General features: G+C 39.0%; 1 protein-coding gene across 3 annotated transcripts in view; it reads left to right on the top strand.

Moving 5' to 3' along the window:
* The window catches only part of LPGAT1 (lysophosphatidylglycerol acyltransferase 1), a 56,336-nt gene that overhangs the window by 20,843 nt on the left and 15,702 nt on the right, over positions 1 to 19,791 (top strand). For all 3 annotated transcript variants that reach the window (XM_030945300.1, XM_030945301.1, XM_030945302.1), the window contains exons 3-5: positions 7,170 to 7,288; positions 12,401 to 12,496; positions 14,574 to 14,847. In XM_030945300.1, coding sequence (XP_030801160.1) covers positions 7,170 to 7,288; positions 12,401 to 12,496; positions 14,574 to 14,847 — 489 coding nt within the window. The remainder of the gene's footprint in view (positions 1 to 7,169; positions 7,289 to 12,400; positions 12,497 to 14,573; positions 14,848 to 19,791) is intronic.

The following is a 19,791-nucleotide window of genomic DNA, read 5'->3' on the forward strand; positions in this document are numbered from 1 at the left end:
CCTTTACTTGTGCTGACTTTTTATTTTGAAATATTCTTTAGTGGTGAGAAAACTTGCTAGACTACCCCACTGTTTCACTTCTCCTTCTAGACTTCAAACAAACTAATTTTTTTCTCCTGGCCATTATACCATCTGCAGTATGTAAGGTATTAAAGCTTTAGGATATTAGTTCATGAATGCATTGATGTTCTTCTGAGTGGTTAAGATATTTTATCTGTCACTGGGGAGGAATGTGCTGCTCAGCTCGCTCCTTCTGCGAGTGCTGTGACTCATGAGCGCGAGGTGCTTCAAAAGGATTTCAGCACTCCGTCTCCTTCTTCAGTCTTGCAGTTGCTTTTCTAAGAATAGAAGCAGCAAAACAGACAGCGGGGTTTCTTCTCAGCTGCTACAGTTCATTACTACTGTAGTCATGAAAGCTGACATCCATCTTCACATCTCACAGTTCCTGTTTACCTGTGGGGCTACAAACACCGTGACTTGTACCGCTCCTTGGGAGCAGGCACCACCATCTATAGCTGGGCTTCCAATGTGGATGATCAAAACTATGAGATGTAGGGTTAGGGTGCCTCTACATGTCAGGCAGTTTTGTGGGAGCAGCATGAAATAACTGAGGCCTCCAGAAAATGTGGAGGGTATGTCCAGTGCAAGACATGTTCTTGTAACACTTAAGATATATTGGAACTCTTCCTTAAATATCTGCTGTGGTCATAGCTTGCATATTCTGACAGGATTTTTAATTTTAAAAGTTTTCTCGTCATGTAAACTGCTTGCCTAATACAACTGCAAAGTGCTGAAGCTCTTGAAATGGTATTGCCAGTATTTAAGTCAGTGGAAGAAGTTTGCTTCCTTGAAGGTGAGCTAAGGTTTTGCTGATTATTGATTCTCATTCACATATGGGTAAAAGGAGCCCTCTCTTCAGCCACAAGCGTCATCTCTTGTGCCAGTGAATTATAGAACTCAAGTAAACTGTACCCTTGAGATCTTGAATGTGCACTCCAGGAAAATTAAGTCAGTCTTCAAAAGCAGTCATTGCTAGAGCCTGTTTCCAAAAGGAACTGCTGTGCTTTAGGAAAAAACCTGATTCTTGGCTTGGTTAGAAAGGTGACAGAGCCAGGGCATCCCTGTTGTAATTGTCTCCTGTTTCTAACACTTCTGACTGTTGGTTAATTGAAGTAAGAGGGTGGGTTGACTTAGGGGATAAATACTGTGACTACTGAAGTGTTCTTGTCCACAAAGCACATCTGACTTTAAACTGCAGGAGGGGGGAACAGAAGCTAAGAGAACTAAGAGCAAAAAGAAATTTGTGTTGTTTCGTACAATGAAGTGTAGAGGTGTGCAAAATGGTTGGTCACAAAAAACCAAAGATGGTGACTGGGACATCTTAAACCCAGCCTTGGCTTATTAACATATATTGTAGGAATAACCTGCCTTTATTTGCAGCCTTCCCTTCCCCAGCTGCTGTTCCTACTCTGAATTTTCTATTTCAAGCGTTTTTCTTCATTGAAATACAGGGAAAAATTGTCAGTGCAGTGCAGTCAGTTTATCATCATAAAAATCTGAATCAAGTTATCTGTAAAGGATGCTCTTTTTGTTAGCAAAATCTGGTTTGAGATTGCATGTTTACAACCTAAAGATATGGATATGGTAGCCTTGAAATCAACAATACTTCTGTTAGGAATGGTACATTCTTTAATAGAAGATGGACAGTATATGAAGTGAAGCCATGTTTAATGAGATACTATTTTGTATGTATGTTCTTTCATTCCTTTTCTGTGCTGTATTTTTATTCATCATCTGTACCTCTTGTGTGTTATTAAAAACAAGATATGAAGTCTTCCTTGGCAGTAGGAATTTTGGAAGGAATGGGTGGGATAAGAAGAGCTATTTTTCTCTTTCAAGTAGTATTTGTCTGATTTTATGTAGGTGTTTTAAAATATATGCTGACCCTAAAATACGTGCTTAGTAAGTGTAAAAGACTAACTGTACAATAATTAGCTTAGTCCATTTTTTGTTTTCCTTTTGTTCACTGTAGACAACCAGTTCTCAGAGATAAATACCTTAACCTTTTTGTGAAGGGTAAAAAACATCTAAGTAGTATTTAACCTTTGGCATCACTTCTGGGATTTCGTAATGCCAGCTATCAAAGAATCCCATCTATTAAGGAGAGACAAATGAGTTGAACAACTGTACATGGTTACTCCAGTTGAAACATGCTTTGAGGAGTTGTTTGTGAATAACAGTAAAGCAGGATTGCAACTTGCCAGACATAAACGCTTGACTAAGAGGGGAAATGTTTAAAACATAGAAACCTGGTTATCAGGCATTAGTCACTGCTCAATACCTAACAATAACATTCTTTCTGCTAGATAGCAGGGTGGCTTTTGAGGAAGGCTGTTCCTCAGTTATACTGTTTATTTGTTGCTGAAGGTTTCCAAGTGATTGACTAAAGGTGGATCTGTTCCGTTCTAACAGTTGCCAGTCTGCAGCTTCTTGGAACAAGTTTTCATGAAGTCTTGTGGCATGGATGCAAGTGATCAGAAGGGAAAATAAACTATGGATGGGTCTAAAAAGGCAGGGTCCTGTACCTGGGGAGGAATAACCCCGTGCACCAGCAGCACAGTCTGGGAGCTGGCCTGCTGGAGAGCAGCTCTGTGAGAATGACCGGGAAGTCCTGGTGGACCACGAGCTGTCCCTGAGCCAGCAGCGCCTTTTGCCAGTAAGGCCAGCGGTGTCCTGGGGTGCATTGGGGACAGCATTGCCAGCAGGTCAGGGGAGGTGATCCTGTCCTCAGTTCTGCTCCAGTGAGGCCACATCTGGAATGCTGTGTCCAGTTCTGGACTCCTCAGTACAAGAGAGACATGGAGCTACTGGAGCTGGTCCAGTGGAGGCCTGCAAAGATGATGCAGGGACTGCAGCATCTGTCTTAGGAGGAAAAGATGAGAGAGGTGACTGAGAGGGAACCTCATCAATCAGGTTCTTAGATGTCTGAAGGGAGATGTCAGAGGATGGACCAGGCTCTGCTCCCTGGTGCCGGGCAATAGGACAAGGACAATGCGCAGAAACTGATGCAGGAAGTTCCACTTGAATGAGGAAGAATTTCTTTACTGTGCAGTGACCAAGCACTGGAACAGGTTGTCCAAAGAGGTTGTGGAGAGTCTCCCTCACTGGAGATATTCAAGAACTGTGTGGAATCCTGTGCCATGTGCTCTGGGATGAATGTGCTAGAGCAGGGAGGTTGGGTTGCATGAGTCACTGTGGTTCCTTCCAACCTTACCCATTCTGTGATTCTGTGCAAAGTTCTGGAGTGGAAGTTCTTAACTTCTCCCAGTTTCTAGAGAAAGTTGTGAATATTGTGTGGACTTAAGTCTAAATAGCAAATAAAGTGGATATCCGAAGCAATTACATGTTTACATATATTGTAACTTCTAGGTGATTTGTGTTTCAGTAGTTGTGATTAGAATGGTTAAGGTGACTTCCCTGACCTTGCCATAAAATGTCAAGTCTTTAAAACTCAGGGCTTTTTGAAATAATAAATAAGGACTTAAGTTGTTATGAGGCCAAGGAGATCTATGCCAATTCTTAGGGCACACTGTAGTGAAACTACTGACTGTAACAAAGAAGAGATGCTGAAAGTTTCAGAGCATTTTTTAATTATTAAAATACAGTATGCAGAATGAAGTTGTTCATATTAATGACTGGGCAGTTGCACAAATCAGTAGAGTGCCATTCTTCCAGGTATATTCAAAACTATAAAATAAATCTAGTGAATGGTTAGTTAGGTTAGTAGTCCTTTGCTCAGCCTCATGACATACTGTAAATGAAGTGCTTGAATATTTATTCATAGCATCACTTGCATGCAGACAGTTACATTAAGGACATGATTACAAAGTAGCCAAGTGTTCTGAGAACCTGCAATAACTAGTAATAGTTCAGTGAAAATATGAAAAAAACTGTATTACTTTCGTTCTCTTCTTGGAGCTCTATAAAGATTAGATCATAAAGAGCTAAGTCTGCAGCTCATTAAATGAAATATTTTCTTGATGTTGTACATCTTGCACTTCTTTTTATGAGAGAAGGATAAATATTTCTGTCCTGGGGCTCATGTAATTGCAAGTAGATTTGTCTTCATCCTTTTCTGGGGAAGCCTTTTGCTCACAACCTGAAGTCACAAGTGAAGTCTCTCTTCAAGCTAAATCACTTCTGTCTTGCCACATTAAAATGATTCCCTGCTCTTTACTCCCTTTATGTTATTTTACAATGTTAAATTGCATTTGCAGAAATCTAACTATTGTCAGGCTGTAGACACAGAACTGCTGTCTTTAAAAAATGTGCTCTGGCAATAGAAAGAAGCTGTGGAGGAAAGTTTGCTGGATCTCAGGACCCCAAGTAACCAATATTTGCCTTTGAGCTGTTTTTTGTCTTACAGTGGAGCAAAGCAGTGTTGTTGGTTCTGCTGCCATGCAGCTGAGGTTTTGATTTCAATGTTTCCAACTGCAGCGGAGGAATGTAATAGTGCAAGTATTTTTTAAAGCAAAAGGTTCTCCTTTGTGTGGGGAGAATATTAAAGATGAGCATTTATTCCCCCCCCCAAATTTAAAGGGACACAGTGAACTTAAAACTAGAGATTTGAGGGTTTGGTTTTTTCTTCTTTATAAAGCTGTAGTAGTGGCAGTGGTTTTTCTGCACACTTCTGTGGTTTGCTGTTCTCTTTTCAATCCAGAAATGCTGTGTGAAGGACTTGGACAAAGTGATTGTGTTCTCCTTGATAATCAGGTCAATCAATTGACCATGAAGCGTTATTAAGCACAAGAGACAGCCTGGCTGCCTGAGGAGGATTGACAGGGGGAAGAAGCAAGAGGGAGGCCAGCTGGTACCCTGGGACTTAATAACCCAGTACCTGTCAGCTGAGCTCTTGGCTTGGCTGCTTGATAGGGGCAATGAGTGGAGTCAATCAGCTTGAAGAATTAAATCAAACTTCATTTTTCTTCACCTTGTGTTTGGAGTGGGATCACAGAGCTCACCTTTTCTTACTTCTCAGCTGAAACCTGTTAGTGCATTGTGAGCTGCTTGTTTGTTTTATACCCCCTTGTATTTAACAACAGGTGGTAAAATTGGTAATGAGAGGTTTTTTCCCCCTCTATTTCTTTGACTGGGCCTATCTGAAAGTTTCAAAGTCAGACATTAGTCTTCACCTAGTATGTTAAAAGTTTACTTTTTTATAGCAAATTGAGCTTCATAAGTTCTCCTCTTTATCTGCTTTCAACTGTGTGCTGCTTCTCATGGCTTGTATTTTTCAGTCATGACCTTCATTTTAATCCATTGTGAAGTTAGATTTCTGAATCATTTTTGAAGAGCTTAATTTTAAACTGTTCTACAATTTAAATTATTACTGCTAAATTGCTATGTTCCAGGGAAATGTTTATAGTAAAGAAATGCATTTATTTTCTCTGAATGATCTAGAAATAAAATAGTTTTATTTGGAAACAGTTAGCTACCTGTAAGAAATGTGATTTTTGTAGAAACTTGATATATTTAGTACTTAGTTTTTATTACTTTTAGAAAGCCACAGTTCAGTAAGACTATTGTATATTGGCTGCTTAATAGAAACACTGAAGTAATAATTTCAGAGTTGGTATGTGGTTGATTCATTTCCCTTTGAAACAATTCTCTTTCATCTTAATTTCTTGCTCTGTGGGATACTGCCATGGTGAGATATGTGAAACACTTGATAAGGAAGGAGCACGTCAACTGTGACGTGGCCAAGCATTTTCCAGCGTTCATGGAGTGAGAGAGGGCATCACAGGGAATTTTTAAAATTTATTTTGTGTTCAAGTCTCAATTCATTACTAATTTTGGAACTGTTATAAAGTGGCAATTTTCAAAAGTGTGACACTAATTGATTTCTTCAAGGACAGGAAGCTATGCATGGATTATTGCTTCTTGTCTTCAGTGCATAGCCTATTACCTTTGCATCAGTTAAACCATCTATTAAAAGACAGTAATTAGCCTGTGCTGAGAGTTTTTCACTGCCTGGAGAACTTTTAACAGTACAAAAGAGTCAGTAGTGCAGGTGAAATATTCCCTTTGTTGTCAGAGCTGAAAATAATAGCCAGTAGGAACCACTGAAGGTATGGAAGAAACACAGGAAAAGTTATGTCCTACATGCACAGGCAATGCATCTTAGTTTTCTTTTGGAACTTCACAGAGCTCCTCTGCCTGTCTCCATCCTTTTCCTTAACCCTTCATTGCAGTGTCCATCCCTCTCACTGAAGAAAGACAAACTCTACTCACTTGTCTCTTTGCCCCAAGAGCAGCATTAGACATATTCTGGTCTTTAGTTTACAGCACACATTTCCTGGTTTCCCATCCTGTGTTCTTTGGGAGGCACTCTTCTCTTTCTCCACTTACTTCATGATGATGGAGCTATCAATTTTAACCCCTCTTCCTTACCTCAGCATGGTTTTGATAGTCAGTTTAAGCGTTGGGTGGTAATCAACTGTATCTTCCTTCTGACGTCATTCTTGCCACTGGAGCATCTGGTCTATGAAGTATTAACTAATAGATTCTGTCATCTGAGCAGCCTTTTTTGAACCCACTTCCTTGCCTTTAGCTAACTTGTTTAGATTTGAATGAATGAGTTTGTTTAACGTAGCATTTTAAACCTAATGATCCAAATACAGATTTTTTGTTTTGCTTTTACTGGAGCAGAATTATAATAGCGAGCGTAGAAACGAAAAAAACTTGCTAAATTAAAAAAAAAAACCAAACCCAGCCAGCAAAACCCAGAGTTGACAATATAATTTTCCTTTTAATGTAATGAGGTGAGATAGATGAATATGAAAGCTGGGTCAAAAAGCTTATGTAATTTTCAGACCCTAAATATAGAATGGTGTAATGACACAAAAAGATCAATCTCTGGTGCACATGTTCTGGTAGAGTATTTTTGTTTTGTTCTTATTCTGCGCATGCAGTTTCAAACTGAGCTGGATACCCCCTGCTTGGATAAACAGTCTTGCTAATGTTCCTGCCTTGTGCTATGTGCCAATATAAATTGACATGTAGCATGTAGGTTTCTTTATGATTATAGTCTGGGTGTGGGGTCGTTTTGTGGATAGAAAAATTTCCATGTTCTCATTGTTAAATTTACCTTTTTTTTTTTTTGTTGATAGTAGTGGAATGGGGTGATGATGTCAAAGCAGTGTCAGAAGATGAAGCCATGGTGCTGGTGAACCACCAAGCGACGGGTGACGTGTGCACGCTGATGATGTGCCTGCAGGACAAAGGCACGGTAGGCTACAGCCGGGGCAGGGGATGGCTGCTGGTGTGCTGGGTTCCCTGGTCACATCCCTGTGCAGCCCAATGGCTCACAGTAACCCGCCAGGTCATCTCAGTAGGGAGCTTTTGTTTGGATTTGCTCCAGAGTGACAGCCAGGAACTTGGAGCAGGACACTCTCCACCTGGACACTCTTTGGAGAAGGTGAGCTGTGAGCTGAGTCACTGTGCATCCAGTCAAAGTTAAGGCAGAGGGAAGCAGATCTCCTCACAAGCAATCGTGTACTTGACTTTTTCCTCTCACCTCGAGCCTTTGTGCATCTCAAGCCAAATTTGCTCAGACCAGCATAGGTCTAGCTTCTTGCTTATTACTTTATTCCAGCATGGCATTTTTCTCAAAGCTACAGCAAGCAGTGTATGGGATTTTGGTAGGATGAGGGCATGCCAAAGCTAACCTGCCTAGCTAAGGTCCAAATTGCTTGAACTCTTATTTCACAAGACCTTAAAGATTTCTTGGTGAGAAATGTAACTAATGTTAATTATTCCATGCATTGCTCTTCAGAAAATTAATATATAAGGAGTGGAAACCAGAGTGTAAGATCTAAACAGGAAATCAAATTTCTGTACAAATCAGGAAGAAGGGCATGTATGCATGATTAGGCTACAAAGGGTAGGAGGCATACCTGTCAAGCTGAAAAAATGCATCAGCTATATATATCTTAGTGTTGTCTTCTTTCTTGAAGTGTCTTAGTGTTGCTTCCTTCATCATACCCTGAAGAAACAAGGAAACAAGAGCTGTTTTTTGTTGAATCTGCACAATTTGTACCTGGTACTGTTAGTGCAAATTGATAGAGTTAAGGGTACACTTACCTTTATCAGTGATTTACCATTTTTTAAAAATTTTCCAGATCTTGCTTATGACAGCAAAACTGATTTAAAATTTAAAAAAAACAAACAAAACAAAAAACCAAAAAAACCAAACCCCCCAAAAAATCAATTAAAAAACCTTTTAAACCACCCCACCTCACCATGAAAATGGTACTCAAGATGGAGCAGAGACCTTTCTTTCTTTCTACTCTAGTCTAGAGCAGGCTGTTGTAAAACTAATTCTGATTGCTTTCATTTGTTTTTGAATTGAGGGAATTTGGTATACATGGTATTCTGTGCTGTACCCAAATGAGTAGAATGACAGAATAAACTCTTTAATTTCCCTCATCAAAATTGTACACAGGAAAATCTTGTGGTAAAGATGTGACTGTGAGGGTGTAGTCCTGTGGATATGTATGGCATATGATCTTAACCACTGGTTTATAGATATAAATCTAAGTCATGTTAATCCCATTTGACCCCATAGCTTAAACATTTCAGTCAAGACAGAGTAAGTTTCAGTGAATATAGGAGATGCTAAAAATGAAGGAAGGCATTGAGATCACAAATAATCTTCACCATGGAAATTATTATGTTTGCATGTTTTCAGAAAAGCAGAAAATCCCTAAAATCACTATTTTTTCCCTGAAGTAGTTGCAGTTATTGCTCTTGGAATGTGCATGTCCACAGCTTAGTGTGGCTTTGATGTTTTTAACTAATAAAGAAGTAAAACAATATGAGCTTCAATGCATGCTTAAAATACAGCATGAGTAGTACAACTGGCTGAAAATAATGAGAAAGATCAGGATAGTTTATGTTTGCTAGAACTTGCTGGATCAGGTGCTTTTAAATAGCATGCTTCATGTTTCTAAAGAGAATTGTCTTTACTTCGTGTGACTGTGAAAGTACTGGGGAAAAAAAAAATAAACCTACCTGTCCAGAAATAATCATTGTACAGTATGTAAATGCCTAAATTAGTCACCTTTTCTTGAAGCCAATTTAAACTTAACATGGAGTCCTTCACAAGCTTGATACTAATCAATCAGCAAGATTGTAATTTTCAAGAATTTTTTTTCTTTAGGAGTATTAAGCTTGTGCCAGTCCAGAACTTCATTTGCTTGCTTTTACCAGCCAGTAGAGACCAAAACCAGATGTAATCTGCAAGCACTTATAGTTTAATGCTGCTTTTTAAAAAAATGTTCATGCAAGACATCAGAAGTGTTCAATTTAAAGTTCTGGATTTTTCTATATAGTGAGGCAAACTCATGAGACAGTCTTGTAACTTGACAGTGTTTCCCAAGGGTGGTGTCAGGAGCCATGATGGTAATTTTTTCCAGTATTTTATAAATCCTTACATACCAATGAGAGTGTAGATTATCTGCTTTAAGTGAATTTAGTCTTACAAAGCAGTAAGATAAAATACACGTGCTGAGGTATTTCTGGGTTTTTAGATTCACTTACCTGAATAAGAAAAAAATGATCTCTCATTAGAGAAGTGGAACTTCAGCTAAAAATGAGAATTTTAGTGGAAGGACTGAATTGGCATTGTTTGATTAATACATTATACCACAATATAAGCCAAACAGCAAAATTTCAGGTGAACCAGAAATGACCTAATTACACTTTTATTAAAGGTTGAGAAATTGTTCCAATTTCTTTGTGAAAGTAAGAGTTTAAAAAATTCAGTAAGTAAGTTGTGTTCTCATAAATACTGAAAGTTATGTGTTTAACACAAAGAAGTAGGTTAAGATGCTGCTATTACTGCTTTCTGACTGGATTAGGACTGATAAATGTGGGGGTTTTTTCTGATTTGGAACAGAAAGCAGTGCCAGGAAGGGTGTAGTGGGGACAAAAGTGCAGCTTGCAGTGTTTTGTGTGCAGATTTCAAGTCGTGCTTTCTCAGGTTTCATTGTTAAGTTACAGGTGCTTGAAAGATGAAAGTCTGTCCAGGTTGCTTTGTTATGAAATCTGTGTAGACTGAAGTGGGCCTGTGAATAGAAGGCACCTAGTTTTTTTTATATATAGTTGGAAAAAGCTTTTTCTAGCTTCTGAACTTACTTAACCAAGCATGAAGGAAAAAGAGCCTGAAGTGGCATCCAAAAGTTCTTTGAAGCCATCAACAACTATTAATTTGTGTTCAGAATACTTCTGAATGTCTTTGTTTAAACCTCCTTGAAATGCAAGTGATAAGAGGCTCATCTCATAAGCGTTGTTTTATTCCTGAGGATACTAAATAGAGGAGTCACTGCGTAGAAGAGTTACCAACAAAATACCAGTGTCCCCTATTCTGCCCTTGCTAGCAGAATAAAATGAATATCCATTAATCTCATTTGCCTTTTGAATGCAGACAAGACAACTGTGTCATATTCGTTGAACTGCTTTTTGATTTGGTATGTTAGTATGTGTATATATATTATTTCATACATAAAAATACTTTCTCTTTGTACTTCTTACCATTTGCTAGGCTTACAGGCAGATTTATGATCACTGGGCTCTGAAGTTTGTCTCTTTGTAGCCCACACACTGCAGACTGTGTGTGTCCCTGTTGTAATTTGCATGTCACACTTATCTTTGACAAAATCTCATCCCTCCTCAGAAAGACTGGGGAAGCTCAGGGATGCTAGTTGAAAGCCCTGTGGCACTTAAAACAAGGTGAGATGGACTTCAGACTCTGAAGAGCAGTGATCAACTTGCAGGATAAACCTACCATTATCTAAAGAAAAAGACAGCATCAGATGGTATGGTAGGGGAGAAGCTGTAGCGCTGCTGGGCCAGAGTTCCTCATCCAGGATTGCCATGGGACATCTGGGACCAGTGCTGACTTCTCAAAAGACACGTTGTCTTTCCAGCAAAGCAGAGTATTAAGCTTGCTTATCTCCTCCAGTAAAATAAATTGTGTTGGTTTAACTTCTGCCTGATACAATGGAAGGTAGTTGTCAAAATGTCAAAGGAGTAGGTGAACACTGGCAGGCCTGAGTACTGCTGCAGGCTAAATCATCATTAGTGAAATTTTGGTGGTGTTTCTATCAAAGGATGTGGTTCCCTACAGCAGCCTGTCCCCTTTGGGTGATGCATGGTTATGAGCTTACTGTAGTGCCTTGATGAGCAGTAACACCTGTGGGTGATGCTTTTTTTGACTCTTGTCCTTAGGGCACACCCTTCTTTCGTGGTTTTTTTGCATAAAGCTTTTTAGTTTACTGAGATGGAAAGAATGTTAATGTCTGCAGAGAAGAATTTGGCTTTAAGATCCTCACTTTAATTTAACACAGGCTTGGAGATCACTGTAGGATAAGCGATTTCACCAATATTAGTCTCAAGTAAGGCGCTGGATCTAGGAACTCATTTTTCTTTTGTCGCTCACAAATACATAGTGTGCCTTTGGTCCTTTGGATGTGTAGCATCTAGTAAGAAATACCACTGGCAGACAGGAAGGGATAGTAGCATGTTATCTTTATTTCTGAAGCTACTTTCTTCTGTGTTTGCCTCAAAGTGTGTGAGAAAGATGCAAAGCAGAAGGTGCTTGAATGATCATCTGGCCACCAGAGAAATTTCACAGTCCTTCATATTCTTTCTTGATAGTGGTAAATTGAAGAGTACAGGTTTACATGACTTCAGGTTCACTGAGCTTGTGCCAGCTGTGGTGTGGGCTCCTAACCCAAGGAAGAGAAAAGGCAGCCTGGCCAATGGCTGGGAGCATGTAAGAGACACTGGGTGTTCCAGTTTTGGGGAACCACTTCCTACCCCTCTCAAAAACTTCGTGTAGGAGAGATAGAGGAAAAAGACCTTGTGAGAAAAGAAGCTTTTCCCTTCTGTTGTTTACTTTGTGGGGAGTAATTCTTCTATTTTAAATCTCAAAGGACTGAACAGGTAAAGTAGCTGCCTTCACTGTCCTGTAAGAAGTGATGGTCAAGTGAATTGATCTGCCCAACCTTGCTGGTTTTGCCTTCCCACTGTGCTGCTTGACTGGGACAAGCAGCTGCAGGCTTGATTAAATTTTCAGGGATACAAGTGGCTGCTCTGCCATGGCTAATGCTGTAGAACTGTGTAATACATAACAAAAAGGCAGCTATTTAATCTTACTCTCGAGGGAGAGGCATTGCACCTGTGCTGCTTTATGTATTGGGCATAAAGGACCTTATTCTATTTATTTGCCAGTTTTATTGCTGTTGTAAGTGACAAGAATGTGACCAGTATATACATAAATCATCATTCTCTGCACTTGATAATTCACTCATTTTTAAAATTTATTTTTACTTTTCAGGTTGTCCGTCAGATGATGTGGCTGATGGACCATATTTTTAAGTATACAAACTTTGGCATTGTGTCTCTAATCCATGGAGACTTCTTTATAAGACAGGTAAATGGAAACTCACAATACTGTTTTGATTTATCCTTCTGTTTGGAACATCATGGTGTTATGGGACTTACTTATCACCTTGTGGTTGGTTTGCACAATGAAATAGCTTTGCTGTGAAGTGTATATTTGAGGAGGTCTTTGTTCTGAAGCTGCTTTATTTTCCAAGCTGTTTTTGTTATTTGCATAGATACAAATGATGATGGAATCCAGTTGTGAAGGGAGCCTGTTATGAGAGAGGTGTACAAGCAAAATACATGGGCAGTCCTTTTTATCTCTGTTTCTGAGCACACCTCTCATCTTTCCTTAGTGACCTTGAAGCTATGCAGAGAGTCTGTCTGGTTAGGTCACTCTTCTGGCTGCAAAGTTTCAAATTAGAACAGGCAGGACTGTGCCTTTTGATGGTGACGTAGTAGCGGATCAATTTAAGGTGGTGATGGACCTGTGTAAATAGTAATTGGTTCTTGAAGGTTAATTATTATTTGAGCATTGAGAAGGAATGTCTGTTGAGCTCAACATCTGAAATATTAATGAATGAGACTTTCAGATTATTTCATACAGCTTGGATAGGGTTTTTTGTTGTTTGGTGGCTGTTGATCAAACTGCCCTTTCAAAGCAGGAGGCCAATGAAAAGCATGAATCTGTTTCCAGTTACATGAACTGCAACATCCATCATACATGTTTCTTTCCTCCCTTATTCTTTTGTCTGGACATAAAATGTGTAGAGAGCCAGAGAGAATTAATGAATTTTCACTTTGCAGAGAAGAAGTTAATTTACCCAGAATGGAATAAAGAAATGCCTGATCACAGCAGGACACAGCTGAAGTGAGATTCACTAACACTAGAAGCATAGTTAGAAAACAGAGGTCTCTAGAGGCACGCAGCTGTGTGTTGTGAGAGGATGGATGGAAGGAACGGGGTTGGATGCTTTGTAAAATATAAATCTGTTCCACTACGTAGAATTTACAATATGCACATTTTGAGGTACGCAAGGCTGTTGCCTTGTTAGAAATTCTGAGTATGGGGTTGCAATTCCAGTCAGGAAGCCAAATCATCACTGAGCTGCAAAAACAAAGGCTTTTCTTCATTTTTGTAAAGTGGCTGACATAGACAACATCACAGATACAATGATGTCATTGTGAGTCTAAAGATAAGCCAATTAGTGTTTCTAGGCTGTTGGCCTTTGGGTGTGGCAAAATACTTCATTTGAGTGAGTAATGGTCCTTTGCCTAACTCTGGTCATATTTGGATGGTTATTGTTCACTGCTCTTTTCTTAACTACTGTGCTATCCTGGAGTCCTGTGGTCTGGTAAGAAAGGACTGGCTTAACTAAGGACTTTTATATTGCTTTATAATTGCATTAATATGAGCAGGCAGAGCCTTTTCCTTCCCTCTTGTGCTAGGTTGGAAGTGCAATGGGGAGACTTAAATGTAGGAGAAGCACTTTCACAAAACTCACTTTTAGTAAAATACTGTCTTTCATTCAACCCCATGCGTTCCCTCTTTCTTCCCCTGACCAAAAAACCCAACTAACCACCAAACAGTGCAATGTTTGTGGCAGTGTTGTTGACATTTCAGAGAGTTAAAATCACCTCTGCTGAGGAGAGCTTTAATTTTGCCCTCCTGTGTCTTTTGAGTGATTTGACAAGGTCACTTTGAAACACTCAAAAATGCTAATTAATGTAAAGAGATTCCTCTGAAATTTTGGATAGCTTGGTGCATGCAGAGATGGGAAGAGGAAAGATTGTTCCTGAAGATATTTGTGCAGTAATTAAGGCTGTATCTTACGGTTCTTAAATGAAGAAGTTGTCCTAATGCACCCAAGAGGAGAAATGAGTGGGTCATTGGAGCAGGGCAGATCTGAGTGAGGTCTGTGCTTCTGCTGTGCTAACCCAGCTGAGGCCTGGCCTATGGGCTTCCAGCAGGTACTCCCAGGAGAACATTGCTTTTTATTGTCTCAGGGGCTCATTTTTATCTCTGAAAAGAGAGAAACCTTAGAAGTATAATAATTATGTAATAATAAATAAGATGTTACCTCTTTAAAGCAATCATTTTATTTAGATAATGTTTATCCTTACAGGGGAGAACACACCGTGACCAGCAACTCGTGTTACTCAAAGATCATCTAGAAAAATACTACAGGAGCCGCAATAGGAAATGGATTGTTTTATTTCCAGAGGGTGGCTTTCTTAGGAAAAGAAGAGAAACAAGCCAGGCATTTGCCAAGAAAAACAATTTGCCATTTCTTAAGCATGTCACCCTGCCAAGACTTGGGGCAACACAAGTCATTCTGAAGACGCTTGTAGCACCACAAGAAAATGGAACTCCATCAGCTGGAGATGCTGTGAGAAAAGGTAAAGATCACTTCACTCTATGGGTATAAAGCAAATTAAATGTCAAAGACTTGAGTTTAAAAAAAAGTTGTGTAGAATTGGTCTCTTTAAATATCAAATACATTGTATAAATGTTTTCATAATAGTTTTAGTTCTGCTAACTTTATTTTTGATGTTGAGATAAAAAAAAACCTTAGTTTTAATTTGATTTAGTATATGGTGTGGCTGCATGAGTGCTTGGCTTGGCTCAGAGGATGGGTGAAGCAGATACTGGAATAGGCACCCAGAGTGAGTAAGAAAGTGATCTACTCCTTTGGCAGGATTGATGGTTTGCAGTGGTTTGTGACAGCATGGAACTATAGTAAAAGTATTTCTGGAATATGCTGACTGTGTTCATATTTTTATTCCAGGCTTTAGAAATTTCTTTGCATCCACTGCTGTTTACTTTATTCCTCTTCTTGGACTGTTTTCCACTGACTTCAGGTTCTTCTGTTCTATACAGATCTTGGTGTTGCCTGTCCCCGTTGCTGCTGGAGTTAACTGTCACTGATCACTAGATTTGAAGGATTGTTTTGGCTGTCATGTCAGAAGAGTTATGAAGGAATAAGAATATTCCTGTAGCATTATTGTTCTGGGTGCTTGGGCTATAGGGGAGGATATAGCTGGGAGTTAAATAATGCCTGTGGTTATGGGACGTGGTGCTTTAGTCTCTTGGTTCTTAAAATTAACTTCTTGGCATGTTCAAGAGCAGGGTTAGATCTTTCTTAACTTCCTTGTGGATTTCTGTTACTTATTATAGAAACAATGGTTTGGGGGGTTGTGGTAGTTTCTTATTGATGGGTGGGGCTGGTGTATCACAGCCAAATTTTGATAATAATTTAACAATTTGAAACAAAGATCCTTACTAATGAAGCCACATAGGCAAAAGACTTTGGATTCTTTTCTGTCTGAAGTTCAACTTTCAGGCTTAGCAAGAACCCTTGTACAGAAATTGCTTCCAGATTTTTACTTTTGAAGTTATTCTTGTCAACATAGAAATAAATTGAGATGATGTTCTTGGAGAAGTGAAGGTAGGATTTAAAATGAGCTGAAAAATCAAGCTGTGGAATTCACCTGAGTGTTTCCTGTCAGGCTACATTCAGAAAAGAAAGGCTGAAGAAAGCTCTTGTCATAAAATATCTTAGGTTTAAAAGAGAGAAACTGAATACCCTGGTCCTTGTTAAAAAGTTTGGGTTTTTCTGAGGAGAAAAGTTTGGCCTGTTCCTGTTCTATTTCTTGCTGTCTTAAAGAGGTATGGAGAGCAGGAATTTCCCCAAATTAATTATAAGTAGTCTTGTTCTGGAGGGAGGCCAAAAGTGCTTGTCAAATACCAGTTTTATATTTTCCTTTTCTTAGGTTGCTATCAACTTAGCTGAACCTCAGACTTGGCTTCCTTTTTTTTCCCTCTTTGAGTGGCATCATTTAGACTCTAGAGAAATGAGCATTTGATAGTGTGGACCTAACTTGGTACTAAAATAAAGGAATTCTCTCAGGAATAAAATGGAACCATATTGTCCATCCTACTCAAGAAAAGCTAATTGGACAAAAATAGGAATGAAGTGTGTGGGTTTAGCTGTCACTCTTTCATAGTAATGGACTTGAAAACGTACTAAAAGGGATGAAAAAGAAAAGTGAAAGTAAATTTCATGTGCTAGGGAGAAGTAGTGTTTGATACATAGTGACACTGAGATATTTTATGCCCTCTCTTCTTCTAAGCTCACAAAAATATTTCCAGCACTGTAAAACTTCCCTTTCAGAGATGTATGAAATATTAGTTCTTGATTGTATCTTGTATAAAAGATTCTTCCTCTCATCTGTTGCTTTCTGAATGCTTTTATTGGTCTCTTGCCACATCAGAAAATGTTTGTTCAGTTGAATGAAATACAGTTCTATCAATTGCTATGGTTATATTATGAAGTTAGAAGTCTGACAAAGTTAGTGGATATCTTTACTGTTAATATTTTCTCTCTTTTCCCATTTTTAATTCCACGAAAAACCCATGTCGGTGAAATCAAGCTTCCCTCCTGTTCAGGTGGCCATAGTTGAGCTGTGGGTGCTAGAGCCAGGTGTAGTGCACAGAGTAAAGGTTTTGCCAGGGGCTGCCATAGAGACTGCCTGTAAACCTTTTGTACATTATAACTCTTCTCCTTTGCTTGGGAAGTGGTTTCTCTATCAGAAGCATCACACTTGAACTTCGTGGTTTGCTGGACACATTTTTCATCTGCAGCACTTCTTGTGCTCTGTACTATCTTAACAATGTTCCTGGAGTCCTGGCTTGCCAAATTATTCAGTTTACTATAAAAAGCTTTCTACTCCATCATTTATTATTCTCCCTGTCTCTTTGTTTCCACCAAGCTTTATTGGTAGTGACGGTAATTCACCTTCCTCTGCCACATGATTTTAGTTCAATTGGTTTATAGATTAAGAGTTTTCCTCATCAAAAATTATGTCCCCTTCCTGTTGAGTTTCCTTGGTAGCTATTTTAGTGTTAAGTCATGATACACAGTTCTGTTCTTGACTGCTAACATTTTATTAGTACTTAATTAATTTTAAATGATCCTTGTAGCTTTTATACTGTTGTAAATTTGATACCATTCTACTTTCTCAGCTGGAGAGATGTGTAAAACTGGGTGAAAAAGAAAAGATTACAAAGGAAACTAGAATAAAAGGTGGTTTGTCCTTAATGTACTGTTATCACAGTTTGACACAAACCAAGTCAGATACAGTTGTTTGATTGTGTCCCACCCCAGCTCCTCAGCCCAGCTGGCTTTTGTATGTCACATGTCACTGAAGCTGTGGCCTTCAAGTTGTAGTTCAAGAATTGAGCTAATAATTGTGGCTCAGTGCTGCATCATCTGGCCTGCTCCAAGGTCTCTAATCTGATTTATGGCATCCCTTTGGTAGAGGTGGATTTATATTGAGAAGTGCAAGGTTCAGTAACCTCCCCAAAAATTCATTAGTCTTAATTATGATCTTAATATCCAATCTCCTTTTCAATTTATTTTTTATGCTAGTAATGAACTTCTCACAGTTTAGGAGCTGGTTCTTCCTCTGTGAAGTGACAGGAAGATCAAATGTTCCTGAGCTAGACAATTAATACTGTTTGGTAATTCTTGTACTTAAAGTGATCAGTTCTTTATCAAGGGCCTTTCCAGGACAAGAAGCCTCCATTGTCTTAATTTTTTCTTCTTAACAATTTGCTTTCATATTTAAAAACCCAAGTACCAACCTTCCTCAGAGTGGATTTTAGCTTCTTGCTGGTAAATACTAAATTAAGTTACTGAAATGCTTATTGCTTTTGCTGCCTTTTGAAACTCTTGTTTAGTTTAACAAAATTATGTAATTGTATTTCTAAATTAATAGAAGTATGGAAAAACATAGGAAAGGTAGTGCAATCATTTGGTAGCATGACCACTGTTGAAGCTAAATAATGCAGAGAATGTAGGTAAGTGATGTCTGTCCCTGAAAAGAGAGTTTAAGGTACTTTTGGTGTCTGATGAAAGCCTCCAGATGGGACAGATGGGCCAGCACTGCTGCCAGCACCTGCATTCCAGAAGTTCTTAGTGCAGAATAGAAAATGGGCAGTATAAAAACACTTGATGAGCAGCCATCACCACACTAACCCAGTAGTGACCCAGGTGTGTGTTCACAGGGGTATTTAACAGCTTTTTGAATTTTTTTTAGCACAACACTTACTCTTTGACATGGTTGCAAATACACTGTTTCTTCAGCTGGTAAGAATTGATTTTGTGAGTTTCAGAACTATCAAAATGTTCTAAATGCCAAAAGCTGACAATTCAAAGGAGTTTGGAGCTATTGTTCTTCAAAGGTGCACATTCCAGAGCTTATTTTTGATCAAACTTGCTCTAGTGTGTTTTTTAGAGTCTGTTTTATTTTACCATGCAGCAATTTTTTGTCTGATAAGAGGTTACTATAGTTAGAGCCATACTGAAATCTTACCTTACTGTTTTCAAATGCAGCAGAGTACATTCAGTTCTGACGCTGTTTCTCTTGGAGAAATTAACTTTTCACTTCTGCAGGGCTGTAAATTGAACTACATGATTGATTTCTTTTAAATCAAACTTTTTCATTCACTGTTACCTGAGGAACGTGACTTGAATAACATGTGAGAAAGCTTTTGATTGTTGTTTTATCTTCCCCCTAGAAAAAAGACTTCTTGTTTTGTTCCAGGTGGTTTGTTGCATCAAAATCTTGGAATGATGAGTAATATGTTCAGTCTGAGAGTTAATCTTTGGGGAAGAAAGTTAATTCTGGGGTCAGTGATCCAGTCGATCACACAAGGACGAGTAGAGAACAAGGAGCAAGTTACAAGAAGGGATTGCTGTGCAGGGAGAGCCAGCAGCCTCTTTGGCTGCATTCACAGTGGTGCAAGTGTTCTGGAAACCACACCTGGACACTGGTGAATGCTAACTGGTGCATTCTTTCCACTCTGAATCCAGTGTGGCAGTGTGACACCATCCAGAGCTCAGCTGGAGGCAAGCTTTTCTGCTGAAATCTGTCTGTGATTTATTCTTTTTCTCAGTGGCAAACACTGACAGTCTGCTGGTGGGTTTGAGGGGCTCTGTACATCATCTGATTTGGTGTTTGGCATGAGTTGACCCCAGGAAATGGCAACCCCAGGGAGGACAAAGAGGGGGAATGAAGAGAAGCTCTGAACCCCCATAAATTTGTGATTGTAGACATTCAAGTTGTGAAAGGACTTCAGAGGATGACAGCTTGAGTGCCATGAAGACTCTGATGATGAGTTGCTTTTAAGTAGATAGGGAGCAACTTAATATCTTTGAATCCAGGGTGAAGAAAATAGTTGTGAAGATTTGCCTCTGCTGATGATTTGGAAAAAAGCCCAAAACCCCAAACAACACACAAGTTAGGAAGCTGTTTAAATTTTACTTCTGATTTTTTTTT

Source organism: Camarhynchus parvulus, chromosome 3, assembly GCF_901933205.1.
Source record: "Camarhynchus parvulus chromosome 3, STF_HiC, whole genome shotgun sequence".
Taxonomy (NCBI): domain Eukaryota; kingdom Metazoa; phylum Chordata; class Aves; order Passeriformes; family Thraupidae; genus Camarhynchus; species Camarhynchus parvulus.